This window comes from Poeciliopsis prolifica, unplaced genomic scaffold, assembly GCF_027474105.1.
Source record: "Poeciliopsis prolifica strain line A6 unplaced genomic scaffold, Auburn_PproV2 SCAFFOLD017, whole genome shotgun sequence".
In the NCBI taxonomy this organism is placed as follows: domain Eukaryota; kingdom Metazoa; phylum Chordata; class Actinopteri; order Cyprinodontiformes; family Poeciliidae; genus Poeciliopsis; species Poeciliopsis prolifica.
This window is the reverse complement of record NW_026562392.1, coordinates 3,286,491-3,307,547: the sequence shown is the minus strand read 5'-3', so window position 1 is coordinate 3,307,547 and position 21,057 is coordinate 3,286,491. Positions and strand designations below refer to the sequence as shown.

Genomic DNA, 21,057 nt, shown 5'->3' with positions numbered 1-21,057 from the left:
TCACTCGGATTCCCTCCGGCAGAATTCTCTACCCGGAACAGTGGCGTTGATTTTCTGCGCCGTTTTGGAATTGTAGTCTACATTTTTCGCGATGGCAGAGGAGGAAGTGAATGAAGCCTTTCAGACGCCGTCAATCAGGCTTCCAAAACACTGAATCAACATTAGCACTTCTCTCTCCACGGTGGGAAATGGTTGTCTGCCATGTCTTATTCATTTGAGTGCGTGCGGGTGCACCTGAGGAGGACCTGGATTTTCTGTGAGAAATTTCCTGTTGACTTTTTTATCATCTCTGTTGGAAACCATTACATGATCAACCAACTAAGTAATTGTCAAAACTGTGAAGTAGAAAACTCAAGTTCACAGTAAGATATTTAAAATTTTATACACCACAATAGCTGAAATATTTCTTTGATTTTTACAAAGTGCCTCAAGATGATGTATTGTGAATTGGTGTATATATATATATATATATATATATATATATATATATATATATATATATATATATATATATATATATATATACATATATACATATATACACACACACACACACACACACACACAACAACAGCTGTCCTTCCGTGTGTAATCTCTTTGAGTTGTATTTCTTTTCATGCAACGTCACAGAAATTGTCACATCAGCTGACAACAAAACCCCCGCGGGTTGCCGCGCGAGCGCGTCTGAAAGCACCGAGCGGAACCGCCGCCGCACCTGCAGCCGCAGCCGCCCGTCACTGGTCGCACTCCGCGCGTTCGTCGCCTCTGTCAGCGCTCCTGATCTGCTCATGAAACATGCATCATCTCTCTCCCAGCTGCTGCTGCTGCTGCTGCCGCTGCTCCTCCTCCAGCTTCGCCTCCACTCCGTGTTTTCTCGCCCACCGTCGCGCCCGCTGTCAATGAACATCCAGCGCGTCCTCTCTGGCTCCTACGTTTCCACCGCTCCTCCTCCTCCCCATCATCATCCTCTACTCTCTCTCTCTCTCTCTTTCTGTCTCTCTCAAACCTTCCTCCTCTCCCCCTCCCCACCCCGCTCTCTCTGTCATTGCATCCATTTTTGTGCATTTAAGAAATCTCCAAGAATCACCAACCTGGAGGAAAGCGAGCTGAGCAGAGAGGCAGCGGGGGGTCCGGGGCTCCAGAGGGAGAGAAAGCAAACAAGGACGCCGCGCGGGTATCTGTCATCCCAACATGCGAGCGAGAGCCCTCTGAAGCATGGCAGCGATGGGTTAGACGGGATTTACCATGTCTGCTGAGTAAAAGGCAAGAGTTATTGTTTTCACACTCTGTATTTCCTGCCTTTCTCTCCTCTCTCCCCCCCGGATTGAGGGTTATAACCTACAACCTGGGTTTCTTTCCAGAGAAATCTAGTTTCTTCTTCTTCTTCTCCTAGAAATGTTGATGAGTAGTAGCAGGCGCGTTTGGCTCTGCAATCCTCACCAGCTCGACTCTTTTCATTAAATGACACTGTGGCGGCCGTAACAGCTGCAAGGAGGAACATTTTAAAGGCTTGTTTTCTGCACCACAGCGAGCCCAAAAAAACAAACAAAAAACGTGCACGACTCCTGACCACCAGCTTACAACACCGACCAGACGAATAAACACTGATGTGCTATTTATTCATCATGGTTATTTGATGTTCTTTCAGCGACCGCTTGGTAAAAGATGTCCGCTCCACACGGGCCCCGGGGCGCCCCTGGCCCTGCCGCCGCCGCTCCCTCAGCGGCCGGCGCCTTGCCGGAGATGCCGGACCTGAGCCACCTGACCGAGGAGGAGAGGAAGATCATCCTCGGTGTCATGGACCGACAGAAGAAGGAGGAGGCGAAGGAGCAGTCCATGTTAAAGTAAGAACAACAACAAGAGAAAAAACAGAAAAAGGCGGAAATGAAGAGAGATTGCGGCTGCTTTTTATTTATTTATTTTTTTTGTGGGGGGGGGGGGGGGGGGGGGGTTGTTTAGCTACCGTGATCCTTCCTGTCCCGCAGTGTGGACACTGGAGGGTCATGTTGCCCCCCTGACATCCAGCAGGAGACCTTCAACTTTCCGCCCCCCCCCCTCATCCCAATGTCTCTGTCTCTGACGGCAGGGTGGTGTCGCTCATGACGCGCCGCTCGTTTGTAGTTTCCGCCCGCACTTTTTGCTGTGACCGTGTTCCGAGTCCGCACGCGCCACGGCGGGCTGGGCGAGCAGCGACGGCCGCCATTTTCACGTCAAACAGCACGCAAAAAAGCGCCTCGCCTTTGCCCCTTCCTCCCCCCCTCACACTCACACTCCCCCCCACCACCACCACCAACGTCACCGACGATTACACAATGTGACGCCGGAAATATCGCTCCAGGTGTCCTCTGCGGCGTCGCGCCCGCTTTCCAGCGCTGAAGTGTGGGACAGGGAGCCCGCTGTGCCCCGCTGTGCCCCGCCGAGCCGCCCCGCTCCGCTCCGCCGCTGTACAGATGTCGCTCGGAGCGGTTTCAGCACCGCGGCGCTGTCCAGCTCCCAGCCTCCACTTTTTAAGGTGGAGCGGAGCGCGCGTGTCTTTTTCCTTCTTTTTTTTTTCCTTCCTCCATCATTACTCGCGAATACGTCGGATCCGTTGACCGAGTATTTCGCCCTCGACCTGGCTGTGAAATGATCGGCTGCGTGCTTTTCCGTCTCTTCTAGCGGGACTTCAGGTTTTCCGACGCGAACTGGCTTAGCAACGAGGCGATTCAGAGGTGGTGACCTTAAATGCGTCCGTCCGGTTGTTTTCTCTTTAAATCTGCGCCTCGTTTGACGACACGGCGCACGTGCTCGTGTACTCACTGCCTTGAACTGAACATGTCGCCTTATTGTTTTTCCTCAGCGCATCATCGTTGACTTCATAGTGAGAGTTGATTGGAGAATCGTGAGCCAGGTTAGCATGAGGTCAGTTAGCCTCACCAAAAGCAGCAGGATGCAACTACATTGTTTGAGGCCCAGCTGTTGGGAAACATTCTGTCCAGCATCTTTTGTTTTTCACTTTTGATTTACTCTGCAGCTCAAATTCAGTCGTGTTTCGATCACACCTTTCAACTCGATGTTCTTATTGTGTTTTCGTCTTTGAGACGGGCCAACAAATGCACATGCATGACAATTTGACTGAGCGTGACTAAGTCAAATCACGCTTTGTTCATAAGGCCCCTTTCTAACATTAGCTTCCATTGACCAAAGTTCCTCACAAAGTAAAAAACAACAACAAAAAACCCCCCAAGATATCAGTCCTCTGGCTGTAATTGTGAAGCTGCGGGGCAAGAATAGTATCGAGAAAGTCTCCTTTATGATCTACTGCAGAATCTGTGGACTTGCGAAGTGTTTGCTTCTGCACTCCACAAACCCGGTCTGGTCGGAAGCGTGGCAAGAGGAAAGCCGTGGCAAGCCCCGACGCAGAAAGAAACGTCTCGAGGGAGGTCAAAGGCCAAATGAGAGAAAAACCAAACGTTCCGGCCGACAGGCAAAAATGTGTGCATGGATGAAAACCGACGCCGCTCTAATGCCAGGCCGACCGGTGGGTCGGCCTGGCATTCAGCAACAAGCCAGTACACAGTGCTTGACATCATAGAAACCTGGTAGCATCAAACATTACATTTAGTCAAACACCGATCATCAAAACCATCATCACTCATCGAACATATTGATCAGTTTTCCATTTACGCCGAATGATGCTTCTCCCCGTTTGTTTCTGGTTTTATGTGATTCCTATATTCTTTTATAAACTTCAATAAAACTTACAAGGATCATATTCACAAGAGAAGCACAAAAACTATTTATGAAAAAGAACACAGATGAGGGTCTTTTTTAGCTCTAGGCTATTTAAACGGATGATAAATAACTCCGTGTTTGTTCTCCAACCACTAGAAGAATTATCTTTTTTCTTCCTTTTCTTAAAACGATGTAATTAAGACGAGATCCTGTGGAAGAATAAACTCCACCAACCAGTGATCGAAAAATTGAAGAAGCAAACACCGGCGCCTGAAAGTGCCACACACACACCTACGACGCTAATCCGGCTCCTCGTTTCCAGCAATGGCTGTCGAGCTTCTAGACTAAGGCGGCTACCACCAAATCTGTGCCACTCAGTGAAGTGTGAGAGATTCCTGCCACTATCCAGCGAAGACTGTTTGTGATGCCGCCCTTCCCGAGCTGCGCTCCGGAAGGAGGGAAAGTTGTGCAATCCCCTGCCTCGTGCAGCTGCACGCTAACCATGACTCATGTACTCTAAGACGCAGCTCCAGCCTCAGCCGCTGCAGTATACGGTGCCGTGTGATTCACCGAGGCCTTTTCCGCCCGCTTTCTCTTTCCGTTTCTCCCTCCTCAAGGGGAAGAGAAAAAAAAATTAAATAACAGCTGCACGTTTTCTAACCCATTTCTGTTTCTCTTAGAGGTGAAAGTTGGTTGTCTGTTTTTAGGGTGATATTCCATAGCGGACCGATCGTTTGGAAGCAGTGAGCGGCTCCGGAGAATTTGACTTTGTTGGGAATTTTACTCGGCTGCGCAGTGGTGCAGTTGGTTGCACTGTTACAGCCAGAAGTTCCTGGGTTCGATTCCCGGCCCAGAATTTTTCTGCACGGAGTTTGCATGTTCTCCCTGTGCATGCGTGGGTTCTCTCCGGGTACTCCGGCTTCCTCCCACAGTCCAAAAACATGACTGTCAGGTTAATTGGTCTCACTAAATTCTGCCTAGATGTGTGTGTGTTTGTGTGTGTGTGTGTGTGCATGGTTGTTTTCCTGTCTGTTTCTGTGTTGCCCTGCGACAGACTGGCGACCTGTCCATCGTGACCCCCGCCTCTGACCCAGAGTGTCAGCTGGAGATAGACACCAGCAACTCCCGACCCCACTGGGGACAAGGATGTACAGAAAATGTATGGATGGAGAATTTTACTCCATTCGTTTTTAAGAGTTCTCGACACACACAGAAGCACAAACGGAGAACAACTGAGAACTCAGACGCCAACAAAACGGATGTGGCATACGTGGTATGACGTTTTCTGTTTTGTCCAAAAGTTTCATCTGGAGCTGATGATTCTGCTACTCTTGGAGAACACAAGTCTGTTTTTGTGTCACGCGCTCCGTTCAACTGCTTACCGGAAGTAAAAATAGATGCAAAAGTTCATATCCTGTTGCGAAATGGGACAAATGAGATATCGTATCGTCACTTTTCTAAAATGATAACGGCTTGTCAATGATTCAAGTAATTTTTTTCCTCCCTTGGTTTTTTGCAAACAGTATCACCACCTATTTCTTTCCAAAAGACGGTTTAAGCAAAAAAAAACAAAAAAACAAAAAACAAAACAAACTTATTTTGGGAAGGTGGCAATACTAAAGAACATTAACTCATACTAGAAACAAAATAATCAGATATTTTCTTCGTGCCTTTTCAGGCTCAGCGGCTGCATGGCGGCACCATGCAGCAGAGATCAAATATTTTCGGTTTGGATTTTCCAGAAGATTTTCTTTCCTGAAACAACGTGCTTATATCTCAGAAGCAAAGTGATATATATGTATATATTTTTTGCACGTTTTAATTTACAATTGCCACAGTGGTCTGACATCCACTGTCTTTACATAATTGGTGACTCATCCTGACTCATCAAACAGTAAATCCCCACTTTTTTTTTTTTTTTTGTTTGAAAGTATGAATCACGCAAGCATAACATGTCCTGGAGGAGCTTTAATACGCTCAGCAATAAGGTGCGACCGCGGCAGATTAAGTTGTCATCGGATCGTTCGCGGCGTTTCCAGCAGTGTCAGAAACAAACTCCCACGTCTCGTTCAGCTCACGCAAAGTGCGACAACCCGGTCTCTCCAGAAAACAAACAAACAAACAAAAAACCCCAGAGAGAAACAAAGCACATTTTTTTGGTTTGGTGCTGCAAAAAAAAAGAAAAAAGAAGAAGAAGTGAAAAGTCCGAACGTTGAAGCGCGTAGACTAACCGAGGGAATCCTGAGAGGGTGGCGGGATGGAGGACGAGAGGAGCCTCCAGCATGCAGGGCTTGCCAACTTACTGTCATCTCTTTGGAGGTGCTACAGAGAGCGTGGACGGAAATCCAGCAATGCTGACTTGCATTGTAATTAGCCGCTCTCCTCCTGAGTCGACTCATTCTTGCTGCAGTGTGTGTGTGTGTGTGTGTGTGTGAAGGCACTCAACACGTCAGCACAACATTGCAACCAACCCAACAATGCAGTCGGCATTTATCGTATCGTTTATCATTTATCGTGATACATTTTGTAGAAGAATTTTCATTTCTCCTTGCGATTAATGTTTAGTAACCTGTGGGATTGTTGGTCCCACTATCTTCTCCGCTGTTTGTTCAATGACATTATCGATATAATTGCAAATACGAGTAGTGAGTGCACGATCTCTCTTTTTCGTTGGCCAAAAACCTCAAGCCATTTCCGCCGCTGGCGTGAGACACTGCATTTACCCAGAATGCCCCGCGCTACGGTTCACCTCCAGTCCGCCTCGTGTTCACATATGCGTCCAAACAGAGTTCGCTTCAACCGAACAGAGGCCGATGCTTTTAGGTGGACCAGAGTTCGCTTCAGAGTTTTGATGGCGCATTCATGTACTCCTCAAGCAAACCGGACTTTCGACCAAAGTGGACTGAACAGGGCCGGTGTGAATGCGCCCTAAAGCTCCACCGACTAGGAGCGTAAGGATTATTCCTGTAATTCAGCTTTGCTCATGCATAATTTTCGACCGTGTAATATACACATAAAAAAGGCTGGAAAATGACTATAAATATTTAATCGACAGAGGCATCCTAAATTGAAGTCAGAAATATTGCTGAAGCGCCACAACGTTAAATCTTTATTACTTTGTTTCCTCTTTGTGGTTCAAGAAAGCCACAACCCTGAGCGTTTTGAGTCCATTGAGTCAGACGGGGTTTAGTTCAACATGCAGGGCAAGATGTTCTGCGGACCAGAATAGACCAACGCTACCAGACTGCAGCTTGTTTCCGTTCGATTCCCACGACGTGGCGCGCGGCCGCGTCTTTAAGTCGCCATGAGCCGTTTATCTTGTGAGATTTGTTGCCGAAACAGGAAAAAAAAAACCAAAACCCACAGAACTTCACAGAGCGAAACACGGCAGCGTCGTGCTTAGGCCATTCTTTTCTTTTCCGAGTTGACGATGAATTTAGCCGGATGCAGGAAAATCCTGGAAGAAAACAAACTCAGGGTTGCAGCTGATTATTTTAGCAACTGATTATTCTCTAGATTATTGAGATGATAAAAAAATAAATTGAGTAATTGTCACGTTCTAGCAGATTTACCAATTTGTTTTGCAAGCCCCCTCTTCCCCCCCCCCCCACACACAAAATTAAAACTCTGTGCTATTATACACACAATCACAATTATGCACTGCTGTAATGAAGTGTGTGTCTGTAAAGTGACAGAGTGGAAAGGCGCAAGGGTGCATGAATACGTTCCGTTGCCACAGAGTGCATTGAGCTTTGTGACGCTGTTATCTATAGCCGAACGTTGGCAACCTGATTTCAGAGTCATTTTAAATCTGTATTTTTTGTCATTCCAACTGCAAACTGTGATTCGTTTGCTATTTTTATCCTTCGTTTCAGGCAGTTGGTAGAAGAGTGGATGCTATTTAAAGTACGGCTGCAGAATTGCAACTTTAGCACGACGTTCAACATGAAGTGAACTGACCTAAAATGAGCCGTGATTGATCACATCCCATTTCTTTTTCTTTTTTTTTTTCCATTCACCCTAGTCGTCCCTCACCACACACACACACACACACACACACACACACACACACACACACACACACACACACACACACACTCCCCCCCTCTCCTCTGCCTGCTGGTCGTTTATCTGATTGTGTTACAGTGTGCTTGGTGTACCAGCTGGGTCAGTGCTCCTGAGAGGCCCTGTGTCCCTGGAGGCTATAAGAGAGGGGAGCACACACACACACACGTCACACCAGCCTGCACCTCGGATATTTTTTCTGCTACTGTACACTTTTTTTGCGAACCGACAACAAGTGACGGAAATCTTGAGTCCCATAAGCGTACGCGTTATGGCAAGCCTTTTTAACACAAATTCGGTTTCGTGTGACGATCCCTGATTACATTCCAGACGTCTAAAAATGCATTTTGACTAGACAAGACTACATTTTTACTATCCCGAATGGTAAACTTAAAATATCTGCATTTACATTCTGACCAGTAAGAATGATAACCCAAGATTTGACTCGTCAATAACATTTTGACGAGTCAAAATTCCTTCCAAGATGTCTAACATGACGCCACCGGATCTGTCGTTTGACAGAATTTATGTTAAAAGGGCTTGCCATATGGGCCGATGGAGTTTCAGCGGCTGGCGACTCAAACGTGGTGTTAGCTTAGCTTAAATTAAAAGCCACATTTAAGGACACGATGAGGGTGCAAAACTCTACAGCGTTCCACTGCACAGTGTAGTAGAGTAGGCTCTCACTCCTGCCGTCCCAGGCAGAGAGCACAGTCAGTCATAAATACCCCTCTCCATCCCCCATCACTTTCCCTTAGGGATGGAGAGAGAGACGGAGAGTGGAGGAGAGGATGTATCGTCTTGACTCTATATAGCAGAGCGCGCTGCGAATGAATGCATCATCACGCTAATTAAAGTAACAATGTGTAATAGTCACTTGACGGGTCTCAGATCGGATGTCTTTACAGTAAAATGCAGCGTGTGAAGTGTTGGGCAGTGTGTTCAGAAATAGTTGCCTAGTTTTGCACCGTTGGAAGAAAAGCGAAAGGTTCGTGGTTCAATTTCAGTGAATCAAAAAAAAAAAAATCATACAGTGACAGTTTAGAGTAGGGCAGCAGCCAATGATGATTTTACTAATCGGTTATTATTGGTTATTCTGACGATTAATTGGATTAAAAGTAAATTGGCACATCTTGCAGATTTTTCTTTTAACCACTTTGGCTATTTTTTGTACAATGTTGGAAATACGCTAAAAGACGCAAGTAAATAAATAATTTGGTTCCCTTTTTAAAATCCGTAAATAAACATTTTATTTCTTTAGTGACAGTTTGGTCATCTGCATCTGCAGCTGAATGAATCCTTCCAGCTGCTCGGCCCTTTCTGCTGGACTTCTCAAGCTTACCGAGTTCTGATTTGTCGACTGTTTTTCTTTTTCAAGAAAACAATTAATAAATTAATAGCAAAAAGTACTTGGTATGAGATTTTGGCAGAACCTGATGGAGCCAAAACCACTTGAGGAGTTCTGGATAAAACATAGTTGGACACAAAGATGTTTTTTTTTGTCTTATATGCAAAATATTTATATTTATTTTTTTGTGCTGTTTTGGCTTGATTAATTCTCCGAAGGTGTCGTTCTTTCACCTTCGTCTGAGTCAGTATGGTTCACTTTACGATTAGCGAACGCTTGTGCTGCAGAAATTTGATCTCCAGTTTCCCAGAGAACAATATTAAACTCTCAACTCATTGTCATGAACTCAGCACTGTGTCTCGTCTCATCTTGCAAGTGTAATGCGTGGTAACACCCCTGATGCTGCCATTTTTTTTGGATGATAGAGCGATGGAGCGGTGAAGGTCTTAGGGTAGTTCAGCTGCAGGGATATCAGAGTAGAGATGATTGAAAACCAGTTTTTTATAGCTCACTAAAATGAACAAAATCTTGTGAACTGAACTGAATAAATATAGTTATCAACTGGGGGAAAAAAAAAAAAGCATGCATCTATAATGCTGACTAAAACACACTAAAATTCAAGACATAATAGTTGATGGTCCTTTCAATTTCGTTATCGAATGGCCTGACATCTGGAGCGACGGGTACCGCAGAGTTCAGGTTGGGAAAAGAGAAGAAGTGAGGAGGGACAGGAGAGGAGCAGAGAGGAGAGGAAAAGGAGGACAGGACATCAGAGAACAAATGAGAGGAGAGACACTGACGTCTTTGATCCTATCTGCTCTCGCTGCCGATACGACCGCCTCAAAATCCCATTGACACAGCCGCACTTCAGCAGCTTCCATTGTCTCCTCTGGTTTTATTTTAAATAACATCTGCATTCGTCAGCATGTGGCTTCATTGGCTGTCCGGGTTTCATCCCTCCAATAAAGCTGGGAAGGTTTTCTTCTTTTTTTCCTTCCTTCCTTTCCTTCCCTCTGGCTGTGGAGTTGGAAATGCCCTTGGCAAAACATAGAGGTGGAGTTTATAAGAGCCAGCCCGCCTGCGATTTCCAATAAAATATACAGTTTTCTTAGTTAAGACTTGTGAACGGTGGAGGTAAAAAAAAAAAAAAAAGCAACAAAAAAAAAAAACAAGCATTTCCTGCAAACGTTTGTGCAGACCTGGTGTGAGAGGCAGGCGGTGAAGGCGGGAAACACGCGGCTTCTTGATCAGGCTACGTTGTCTCATGCTTGCTCCATTCATAGAAATCTCACGCTTCCATTGCGACTATTAATAGCGGACACACTCAGCTTCCTGCTGCAGCCAATACACTGCCAGGCATCCGGAAAAGGCAGAAAACCTGTGGGGACGCACTCGTCCAGAAAACCTAGGCAACAGACGCCAGCTGCCACCTACCGAAAAGTAAAGAGGAACTGCTGTTGAAGGCTGGATGCAATTTGTCGAAACAGATGAACAAATGGAATCAAATTTTTACATGAAACTTATACAAAGGAAGATGTTTTTGTTTTTTTACATATTTGTTAAGATTATCACTTTGACGTGACGATTTAATATCAGATAGATAATATACAGGCGTTTCAGCACAATGTAGCCTGCCACAAATGCTAAGGCTGGTTAGCGTAGCTACAGATGAAGGCAGAAAAACTGTCTTCCTGTAATGGTGAATAGTTTTTTCACCCGTAGCACAGTTAGGAGCATACATGAGGTTGATTGACAACACTAAGACCCGCCTCCTGGCTCTGATTGGTTGTTTTCGGTCTGCATTTTTGCAGGCTCCAATACTAGCACTGGGAGGAGATGGAGGAGTTTATTTGTTTGTTTTTTTTTCCTTTCAAAGGTTATACGTCTCAGAAAGATGACTGGTTTAATAAATGTGTAAAAAACATACTTTTCTCAAAGTTACAAATGGCAGCTTTAAACAAAACTATTATGGTGCTGGTGCAAAAATGTTTTGACAAACATTTCTTGAAACTGAATCAGCGCTGAATGGGGAAGAGTGCTATATTCAGCCAATACCTTATATTTATTTTTCTCTTCTTTACCGCCTGCCTCTGAGATAGATATATACCGAACTAAAAGACTTCCAGTCTATAAGTTTCAATTTTGTGACTTCTCTCGATTTCACAACTTTTTCTTTAACTCTGAGGTGCGGCTCAACTGAGATTCAGAGAATAAACTGAAATTCATGGGATTCAATCTCAAAACGAGGAAGCAAAACTTGAAATTTATGTAAAAAAAAAGTCTGACGATCCAATTCAATGACATTATTTAGACAAAATTTGGACAGCATTATGTGAGTTTTCATGTTGCCGACCAGCTGTATGATACACGCCTGATACCACAAAATCAAATTGTCATTTCAGCGATGAAATCCACATTTAACCCAAACGAAGGGTCGATGTAAACAAAGAAGTTAAAGCAAACCCTTTAGAATGGAATAAAACATGTCCTCAACGCAGGCGCTTTTTGTCAGGGAGCTGATATATTTACTAGCGGTAGTTTACACAGGGCGCTGTAATCTCTCCCTCCCTGGCGTGTTTGTCCAAGGTTTACTCATTCAGGTTTCAGCTGGCCGAGGCAGGTGCAAGCCGGTGACTCAACAACGTTTGTGCCGCTGCCGACCGGGCCCTTCAAACACGCCTTTGTTTGGCCTAAATCTCAAACCGTCCAGTGCTTTTTTTGCTTTCTTTTTTTTAACAAGCACCCGCCGCCGTGCACACAGACATGTAGCAAATCCACACACGCATGAACACGCGCACACACACAGTTGCTCCGCGGAGGCCTCCCAACAAGGGAATTGTGATGTTTCATTATGTAATAAGTGGTGCAGTCGTACTGTAATATAACTTTACATTTGCTTGAGCGAGCTTCACAGGAAGCGATAAGCACAGCAGCCTCAGCGGTGGAAACATTCTAGCGGATGCTGTTTGTATCGATTGCTGCTCGCCTGGCGCTGATCAGGAGGTGGAATGTTTCGGAGCGTTATGCTGCTGCACATGTGCTGCGGATGAGGACGCTGCTGTAGGTGTAGATTGCCAAGGCGACCCGCTGAGACCAACACAAAGAGCGATCACTGTTGTGACATTTAAGGCATTGCACTAGAATCAGCCTAAAAGCAGAGGAGGCTGTTATTTAAAAAAAATTAATAAAATTCATGTGAGGATGTTGCTGAGGGTTGAAGCACAAAAAAGCACATTTACCATCCTGGGATTGCAATTTTAGTAGAGGATCTCCAACTAATTCCTTAATACCACTTCCATCCATCTGTCTGTCCATCTATTTTCTGACCACTCCTGTCCCGGGCGAGAGGCTGGGGACTGTCGCAGACAAACAGGACAAACAACCACGCGCTGACACACACACCTGGGGAGAATTTAGAGACCAATTAACCTGACAGTCATGTTTGTGGACCGTGGGAGGAAGCCGGAGTACCTGGAGAGAACCCACGCATGCACAGGGAGAACATGCAGACTCCGTGCAGAAAGACTCCGGGCCGGGAATCGAACCTTCTTGCTGCAATGCAACAGCGCTCCCAACTGAACCACTGCGCAGCCCACTACTTACCCTGGTAAAACACTGCTGCCATCACAACAATAATGCATTGATTGATTTGATTTAAATTGAACAATGCATATAAAAGCTGCAATATGTAACTTCTACAAAAATATGTTTTTTTTCATATCTGTTATGAACAGATATGAAACAGATATGTTTCTGACTGAGGGATGTATGTCTGCAGTTTGTACTGGGAGCACTGGGAGAAGGCAGAGGAGCTCTACTTTTTTTTTGTCACAGATTATCTGTCTGATATCATACTGTGATGACATCATCATAGTTTTTATTTTTTTAAAACATTTTTAAAAAGTAGTTCCATACTGCAGATTTAATGAACACACATTATTGTCGTAAATGTACTGGATTCAGCAAAAAAACTAATTTACAACCATAGTCCCATAAAACAAACACAAAATACAAACATTCATCCAATTTCATGCATAAAGATAAGAACAACGGTAAAAACAAATAAAAACTATATATAAGGAGCCATGAAAATGGAGCAGCTGACCTGTGATTTTTTAGGGGACCGACACGTAACAAGTTTATTTTCAGTGAAGATGCAAAAACTTGACAAGAAGTTGGGAGTGCTGGAGTTGACGGACAGCAGGAGCCGTTCACCTTATCCTCAGGGGCCCAGCTGCTTGGATGGTTGTTTGTGTGGTTGGCTTTAAATCTGCACAGAGAGGCGAGAAAATCCTTTCATTAGGGATTGTACAGAAAGCGAAGTTAAACAGCTCTGCTCCGCCATCAGACAAATGTTTGGAGTCGTCAAGTCCAACTTAACTGAAGTCATATAGTGTGTGGCAGCTACGCATCTGTCCGTTTGATGACTGTGCTGACCTTTGAACTGTGCGTAGCCAGGATGTGGTGGGATAAAGTACACGTGGGAGCCGCTAATTCCTCAAAGGGAAACCTAAAAAAACCCCAAAAAATCTTTTATTTTCACTACAGAGAACAAGAAAAAAGATGTACCTTCACTCTAATAGCTAATCCACGCTGTTTTCTTCTTCTGCTTCTTTGAGTTTTCCCAGCAGCGCCCCCTTCTGTAGCTGGCGCTCTTGGCAACCGTTTGGCCCTGCCTGTAGGGATGAATTGGTTAAAAAAGGAATGGAGTGAGACGGGTCGACAATAGCCCAGGTATCAAATACCCCTCTATTGTTAGCTACGCCTGGGCTATTATAACCCTCAGTGTGAGACATTTTTAGAACAGTCCACCCTTTGCTTCTACCTGGAACCGTTCCAGCACGTGTGTCTGGTTCAGCATCGGACTGAGGAGCGTTAGAGAGAATGTTTATAAAAGCAGAATATTAGTAAGAAAACGTGTTTTTGTAATACTACAAACGGTTACGAGATTTTCTTCAACTTGTGAGGTTTTGTTTTCGTGTTCAGTCTGAAGAACATTACTGATTGTACTGGTTCACCAGAAACATCTATGACAGAGACAGAGACTTGTAATCAAAAGTATGCAAATACTTGTAATAGGACACTTTTAACTGCTATATATGCTATTCAAGATGTTTTCTTATTTCAATTTCTGGACAGCATCTCAGCAGCTACAGTCGATCTTTTGTAATCCACGGCGCGATATGAACCCTATTCTGTTTCATCACAGACCTGCTCTGTAATTGTTTTGAAGGAAACCAAGAGTTGGATCATGCGGTGGGATATCAAGGCCACTGAAGCTAAGGGGAAAAAAAGAAGGAGCAAATTTAAAATTCTCTGAATTTTCTATGAAAAATAAAGGACATTTCTGAGTTTGAAAAGTTTCAAATTTACTAGAAAAACATAGACATTCTTTGTCAAGCTTTCAACTCTTCAAACTTAAAAATGTCCTTCTGTGTTTTGTTTTTTTTTCTAGAAAATTACCGACATCTTTTGGCCAAACTTTCAAACTCTGAAAATTTCCAAAGGTCAACCTTTCAAGCAAAGACACGGCCTCGCTTCTTCTAGAAAATGTCTGAGATTAATCTCAAAATTTGTGAGTTTTTGTGAAACTCTGAAATTGCCTCCTCTTTTCTTTTTCACCTACAATGGCCGCCGTGGGATCACATGATCTGCAAGAAAACGCTGGTCGGACAGTGCTGGTGTGGGCCAAGCGGCTCTGATGTTTCTGTGTCTCTGGCATGGATGAAGAGAAGGAAACGACTGGGATTCACCCGGCCAGATTGATGCGCAGAAAAAGGCAGCGGACCTGAGCTGAAGCACGTCTGAGCCTCTGAAATGTTCCCAGAGAATCTGCAGAGGCGTTTTACGGGAGTCTCAAAGACAGGACATTGTCAACCGCCAAGAAAGTGCTGATGACGGATCTGATGAAAATGCGTCTGCGTCCGGAAGAATAGCTTAGGCTGACAGGAGAAGCAGCCAGCTGATGGGACAAGCACAATTATTAAAGACAACAGGGACATACAGCCTGGGAAATGTATTCAAATGTTAAGATTTCTGGTGAGAGATACAGATTCAATTGAAGACTTTGCCAACAATTGTTGTCCAGTCACAGATTTTAAACATCAACTTTAAACATTGCTGTGAAACAATCTAAGATGAATGCTTAATGTAGTAATCTGATCTCCTTGTTGTGAATCAAATTCTGTTGTGGTGGGTGAAAATTTGCAACCCTACCGGGGACAGTCCTCCATATAACCCGTATAAACGCCCCAATTCTTCAGACCCAATAAACAACAAACACAAACAGTCAGTAGATATAAAGTTTCTACCATCTAAGAAAAAAAAAACAATGAATCCCTTAGACAAAACAATTGGAAGTTGCAAATATGGGATAGGGGAGCAAAGTGATACGACACGAAGCAAAGACAGCAGCAGCAGCAGTGTGTGGGTGTGGACGGTACAGGGCCACCGCATAATCCCCCGGTGTGAGTTTGATCTAACAAATACTTTCATCAGCAGAATTCGATGCAGATAATGCCACGCTGAACACGATGCACGACGGCTTTCGCTTGTAGAGCACCACGTGCGTTTGGAGAGCCTGCGCTGGGGGCCGCGATGCAGACCTCAACCACACAGCAAGAAAATCCCTGACAAGCTAGCATATCACAGAGGCAAATGCGTGGCGTTTGTCCCGCCCCTGCTCCACGCAGCTTAGCGCAGCAGATTGACTTGTATGATGTGAGAGGAGAAAGGGATTCAGAACTGGGGCTGCCTTGGCTGTGTGTTTGCGGCAGAATGCAAGTAAAACCAGTGACAGCTAAGCCTCCAACTGGGTCTGGTGTGTCATACAGTATGAATATGATGCAGTGGAAAGAAAAAGTATTTGCCATCTTATTCTTATTTTCACTTTTGGTCACAATCGAATGTTTCATATCCCACAAAGCATGTTTTGGAACTGAAAGCAGGCTAATGCAGTGCAATCTGGGATTTTTAGTGCCTTTGTTCCCCGGTTGGGTTCTAACACCGTGAAATATTTCCTGAAAATCTTGGAGACGTTTCCAGTGGCTTTTTGTCCTCGGTTTGTTTCTTTCGTTTGACAATCATTGGTACTGAGCATCGCTGATGGATGTGAGGTCTGTAGGGTTTTGAAAGTTGCTCTGGTTTTGTCTGGTGTCCCTCCCGGTCTAGTTGTCGAACTCCTTTCGATCGGTGCGTGATGTGTTACGTTCTGAGGTCCTCGCCCACTGTGTGCCGTCAGACGTGCTCATGTTAAGTGATTTCTTTGATTCGCTAAAAAAAAACGTCGGTAATCAGGGCTAACTAATGTTCCATAAAGAGATCGATTACATTTCCACATAGAGCTACGAGGATCAGAAAGTGCTTCTCCATTACGCTGGTAATTTTGTTAAAATGAAGTTGTTGTTTTTTAGCTCAAGATTTTAAACCCACTGAGTAAAACTCAAATATTATTCCAAAAATATTATGCTGCTGTTAAAAATATGTTATGACTTTGAACCCTACTTTATCCAGAGAGACAAATGTTTCTTCATCTGCATGTTCAAGAACATAGGCTCTGTGAATTTCCTCTACCTGCTATGCTACACTGTGTGATAAAGTGGCTGCAAAAATGAATATTGTACATATGTTTCTTGTGAGCACGAAGAAGGTTTCCTTGTGAACGTGTCGGCTGCGTGGCGACTCGCTGACTCGTTGCCACTTGGATATCTCTCGGGGACGGGAGATATGAGGCAGCTCAATTGAATCCTGGCAGGTAATCTAAGGAAACAGATGGACTTTTAGTTATATTTGGCTGCAAGATTAGCCATTTCCCGTCGCTTCCTCCCTCCCCCCCAAAGAAATCTGCTCTTGCCAACTCCTGTTTGACAATCTGAATATTAGTTCTCGGTCAGGAGGCCCGGCTTGCATGCTGTTTGATTGCCTGTTCTGATGAGGCGGGGGCGTGTGCGTTCAATCGTATCTTTACTTTCTAAGGCCCAGCCGCTGTAGCCGGCCAACCCGTCTACGCCGGGGCCGTCTCGTCGTCCCCTTTTGCCCTGCCTATCTCACCGTGCCAGTGCCCCATACCTGAGGACGTTCTCAGCGCCCTATCCACCGCTCCTAATCCTCTTTGATGACGGAGAGGAAGCGTTCAGCGGCGGTTCTCCTGGCCTTTACGGAGAGGCTGAGCGAACAGGTGTCTCACCGCCTCATGGACTGACAGAAATTGACCTGCTATATTTAGTGCGTTCTACCTTTCTTTAAGATTTGCAGGTTTGTACACTAGATTTGTGTGTGTGTGTGGGGGGGAGTGAGGGGGGAGTAAAGGGGGGATTCTGACTTGCATAACTTTGCTGTAAAAAGACTGAGCATCACACACAGCATGTTGATTTGCTTAGGATGCAGTGGACTCACTCTGGATGAAGCTGTTTAGGAATATTTTTCTCAGCTTTTTTTTCTTCTCTTGGTTAATAGGGTAGTTTTACCACTGATGATATTTTGACATATTTCAGAAACTGATAAAACTCTATTAAGAGTGTCTTTGATTGCATAAGCTTCAGGTCACCTGTGTCTGGTAGCTGCTCTGAGCATGTTGATGTTTTTGCTGCGTTATGACAGCAGGAGCAGCGAAAACGAAACTTTACCTTGACTTACCTCGTACAGACACTGCATCTGCTGGCATTCCTGACCAGCTTTAATGATGTATGTGCAGTGGTTGGTATTTACTCACTGAGCCGCATCACTTCCTTACGATCCAGTTATCAGTCCGCCTGCGGTGGCCTTCAGAATCACTGCCCCGGTTCACATCTTTGACATGGATAATCCCTCGATAAACGCCTTTATGTTGTTTTGTAAAAATTTCTAATGAACGTTTTCCTGTCGTGGTGAGCAATTAATGAATTAATCACATAATAAATTAGCTCATTTCTGATTAACGATTCTTAAAGAACAAGATTTTATTTGCGGTTTCAGTTGTGTGTGTGTGTTTCTGTTTCTATTTTGATTTATTGCTTTTGGTTTGTCATGTTTTACTTCGGACATTTCAAGTATCTTCCAGTTTCAGTGCTAAATGCTTTTTGCAAAAGTTTCCTGGTCTATCAGAGGGCAAACTTGCATTATTACACCATTATAAACACAGAACTTGAAAATGGCTCCGTAACAACAATGTTATTGTTTATTGCAGCGGTTACTGGGACAATTTATCCAAATTGTCCAGCAAAACAGTGTGAATTTGGATTTTGCCACTAAAATCAAAAACAATTAGCAACTTGCACATTTTCAAAGAGGTCATTTAAAGTTAAAGAACATTTAACTTTACATTAATTGTTAATTAAATCAATTTTATTAATTTAATTATCAACTAAATAAAAAATATTTATTTATTTTAATAAATAAATGATAAAGTTCTGAACAGTTCCCAACTGTTGCTTGAAAATAGTTTCCATTCATTTTTATTTGTGACCATCCCTAATTTGAACCACAAATGAGACACTTCCTGTGTTCAGTCTTTCTCTTGAAACATGTGTCCACTAGGGGGCACTGTAGCATTAGTCTTTGTTGGAAACTCGGTTCAAAGTCACACAAACCCAATAATGGAGAAAAATAGGAAGAAAAAAAACCAAAACTAAAGCTGATTCTGTTGTGATCTGAAAAGTGGAGAAAGAGCAAACGAGCCAAATAGCTAAACTGCAACAGGTTGGCGTGGTGCATTTGATTCTCCTCCTTGTGTCGCGGGGAGTTCAGGGGACGCAGGCTGCGGGTTAAAGCGACGGAAAACTGAGACCGGATCGGCCCTGCGGGCCTCCTCGGCTGCCAGGATACTGAATACGTCACCTGTGACATTTTACACTCTCTCATTTTACTGCCCCATGTCAAATAATACACAGCAGCAGGTTCACTCACCCCTTGCCGCTCTCCTCTCACTCGCTCGGATGAAGACGCACGCGGACGCCTCTGCGTAGAGGACGTCGGCTCGTGCACACAAACTGCTCAGTGCCCAGGTGGCAGGCAGCTGTCCAGGCAGGCAGGCAGGCAGGCAGGCAGGCAGCGGGCTCCATCAGATAAATATGAGGCTTGTAATGCGACCACAGAGACCGGGCTGATGGGATCAATAAAGAACGGCGCTGCAGGTCATCGGGAGAACACAGCGAGAGGATAAATATGGACTGGCTCATCGGGAAACAGAGCGGCGACACTGACGGGTACGCGGGACCGGATCTTTTCTCCGCAGAGCGCACCGGCTGCTCCCCTCTGTGCCACCGCTTTTTCTGCTTTTCGCCAAAAAAAAAAAAAAAAAAAAAAAAAAAAAGCTGAGGCCCAGACCTCCTCGGTCTCAGTTTATTCTTCTTGCTGTTTATTTATTTATTTATTTATTTTATTTTTAATTGTTTGTTTGGGTCAAAACAAAGCGCAACCTTTAATGTGCAAACATCATCAGAATGACTCCTGTTTTGAATGCAAGTGTTTCACTCAGATATTCACATTTGCGTCGACTGAAGGGAGTTGCCTCTCCATTCAACCTCTTTCCAGGAAGTGCTTAAATATTCTGAAAGCTTTCTCAGAAGACTCACGTTAGCATCACCTGTTTTTTTTTCTTTTCTGTTCTTAATTGTTTTTGAACTGGAAGCCACTTCCGGCTTTGGTTTTATGTCACACAGTTTTAAACAGTTCCAATTAAGTGCAGTTGATCTAATTGGAGGCAGTTTTCGCAGTGGAAGTTAAGTGTCACAGTGAACCCAGGTCACCGACTTCATCAGATGGGGTCAAAGTTTAAAACAACAGCTGCTTGTTTCTGATTAGCTTTGGTTTGTTCCCAAAGCAGGAGCGAAAGCGGCTGAAGCCGCAGCCTCATGTGTCGGATGGCGTACAGATTTCTGAGACATGTGAGATGGTCATGTAGCGGCCGCTGTGTGTGTGTGTGTGTGTGTGTGTTTGTCTGACCTCTGCTTTACTCAAGGGGAGTGGAGGGAGGAAGCATTTTAAATACCAGCGCATGTTGATGCTGTGCTGACATATGAGCACATAAACAAAGATATTTATTGTTTTTCATCTGTTATTATAGGTCATTGAGCCATCAGACTGATGTAAAGTAGTATTATACTTATTAAGCCATAATAATTCATGTAACATATTTGAAAAAATACTGCCTTATGTCTGTGGACGCTGACATCAGCGTTGGGAACGTCTGTGCTTGTTGCTTCATGTTTAGCACTGAGGTGCTATTTGACAGGCTAACTCCTTTCAGCGGAACTTGAACTCAACAATAGTCTTTTCCGTTGTCTCATAAGAAAAAACCCATCAAGTTAAAATTACGGTTGTCTTCGCGCAGCGATTTAAATTTGAGTTGATTTACTTTTACTCTTCCATCCTTAAAGCGACATTGACATGTGTACATATATTTGTTCACTGTCCCACCGTTCTGTTCCTTCCATTGCTGTTTGAGTCTTTATATCGATTGCTCTACATATCGCATGTCTTCTGTTAACATCCTCGTTGTACCATTGTTGTGTCTTCGCCTCATTTTTCTCATCTATTTCTGTTTTCGTATGCAATGAGATCTCCATACCCTTTTGATTTGATTTATTTATTTATTTTATGTTTTAGGCTCAAAGAAGAACCAAAACCTCAGCAAGCACAGTAAGTAAACTGCATTACCCAGAGTGCTCTAGGCTTTGGCAGTTTGTTTTGTTTTTTTCCTGGCAGTTTGTGCTGTGCGCTTCTTGTGGCTTTTTTTTCTCGTCTTCCGGGGGCCAAACAAAAGAAATGACATCAACGTCACGCGATGGCAGCTGGATGACTCCACATTTATAGTAATCGAGCTACATGTGGTCACATGTCGGCCGCACTGCGAGCTGAAATTGACCGGACAGGTGAATTGTATTGATAATCAAACAGCTGACATCCGTGGCGTTAATGGCAGTTGCTTTTTCTTCTTCTTCTTCTTCTTTTTT

The 21,057-nt window shown here is 44.3% G+C and overlaps 1 protein-coding gene and 1 long non-coding RNA gene across 7 annotated transcripts in view; one reads left to right on the top strand and one right to left on the bottom strand.

The window, feature by feature from the left end:
- The first annotated feature begins 972 nt into the window (after positions 1 to 972).
- The window catches only part of rims2a (regulating synaptic membrane exocytosis 2a), a 138,608-nt gene continuing 118,523 nt past the window's right edge, over positions 973 to 21,057 (top strand). For 3 of the 5 annotated variants that reach the window (XM_055042213.1, XM_055042216.1, XM_055042214.1), the window contains exons 1-2: positions 977 to 1,263; positions 1,649 to 1,844. In XM_055042213.1, coding sequence (XP_054898188.1) covers positions 1,666 to 1,844 — 179 coding nt within the window. In that variant the 5' untranslated portion in view covers positions 977 to 1,263; positions 1,649 to 1,665. Of the gene's footprint in view, positions 1,264 to 1,648; positions 1,845 to 20,710; positions 20,744 to 21,057 lie in introns of all 5 variants that reach the window. The other 2 variants (XM_055042210.1, XM_055042212.1) reach the window with 2 other exon arrangements.
- LOC129367636 (uncharacterized) lies at positions 9,707 to 18,394 on the bottom strand. Of its 2 annotated transcripts, none has more exons than XR_008606731.1 (3): positions 13,233 to 18,394; positions 10,327 to 10,557; positions 9,707 to 10,205 (listed from the first exon to the last, which is right to left on the bottom strand). It is a non-coding gene; the product is annotated as an uncharacterized LOC129367636 (long non-coding RNA). The 2 variants fall into 2 exon arrangements; XR_008606732.1 differs by having other exon boundaries at positions 9,707 to 10,163.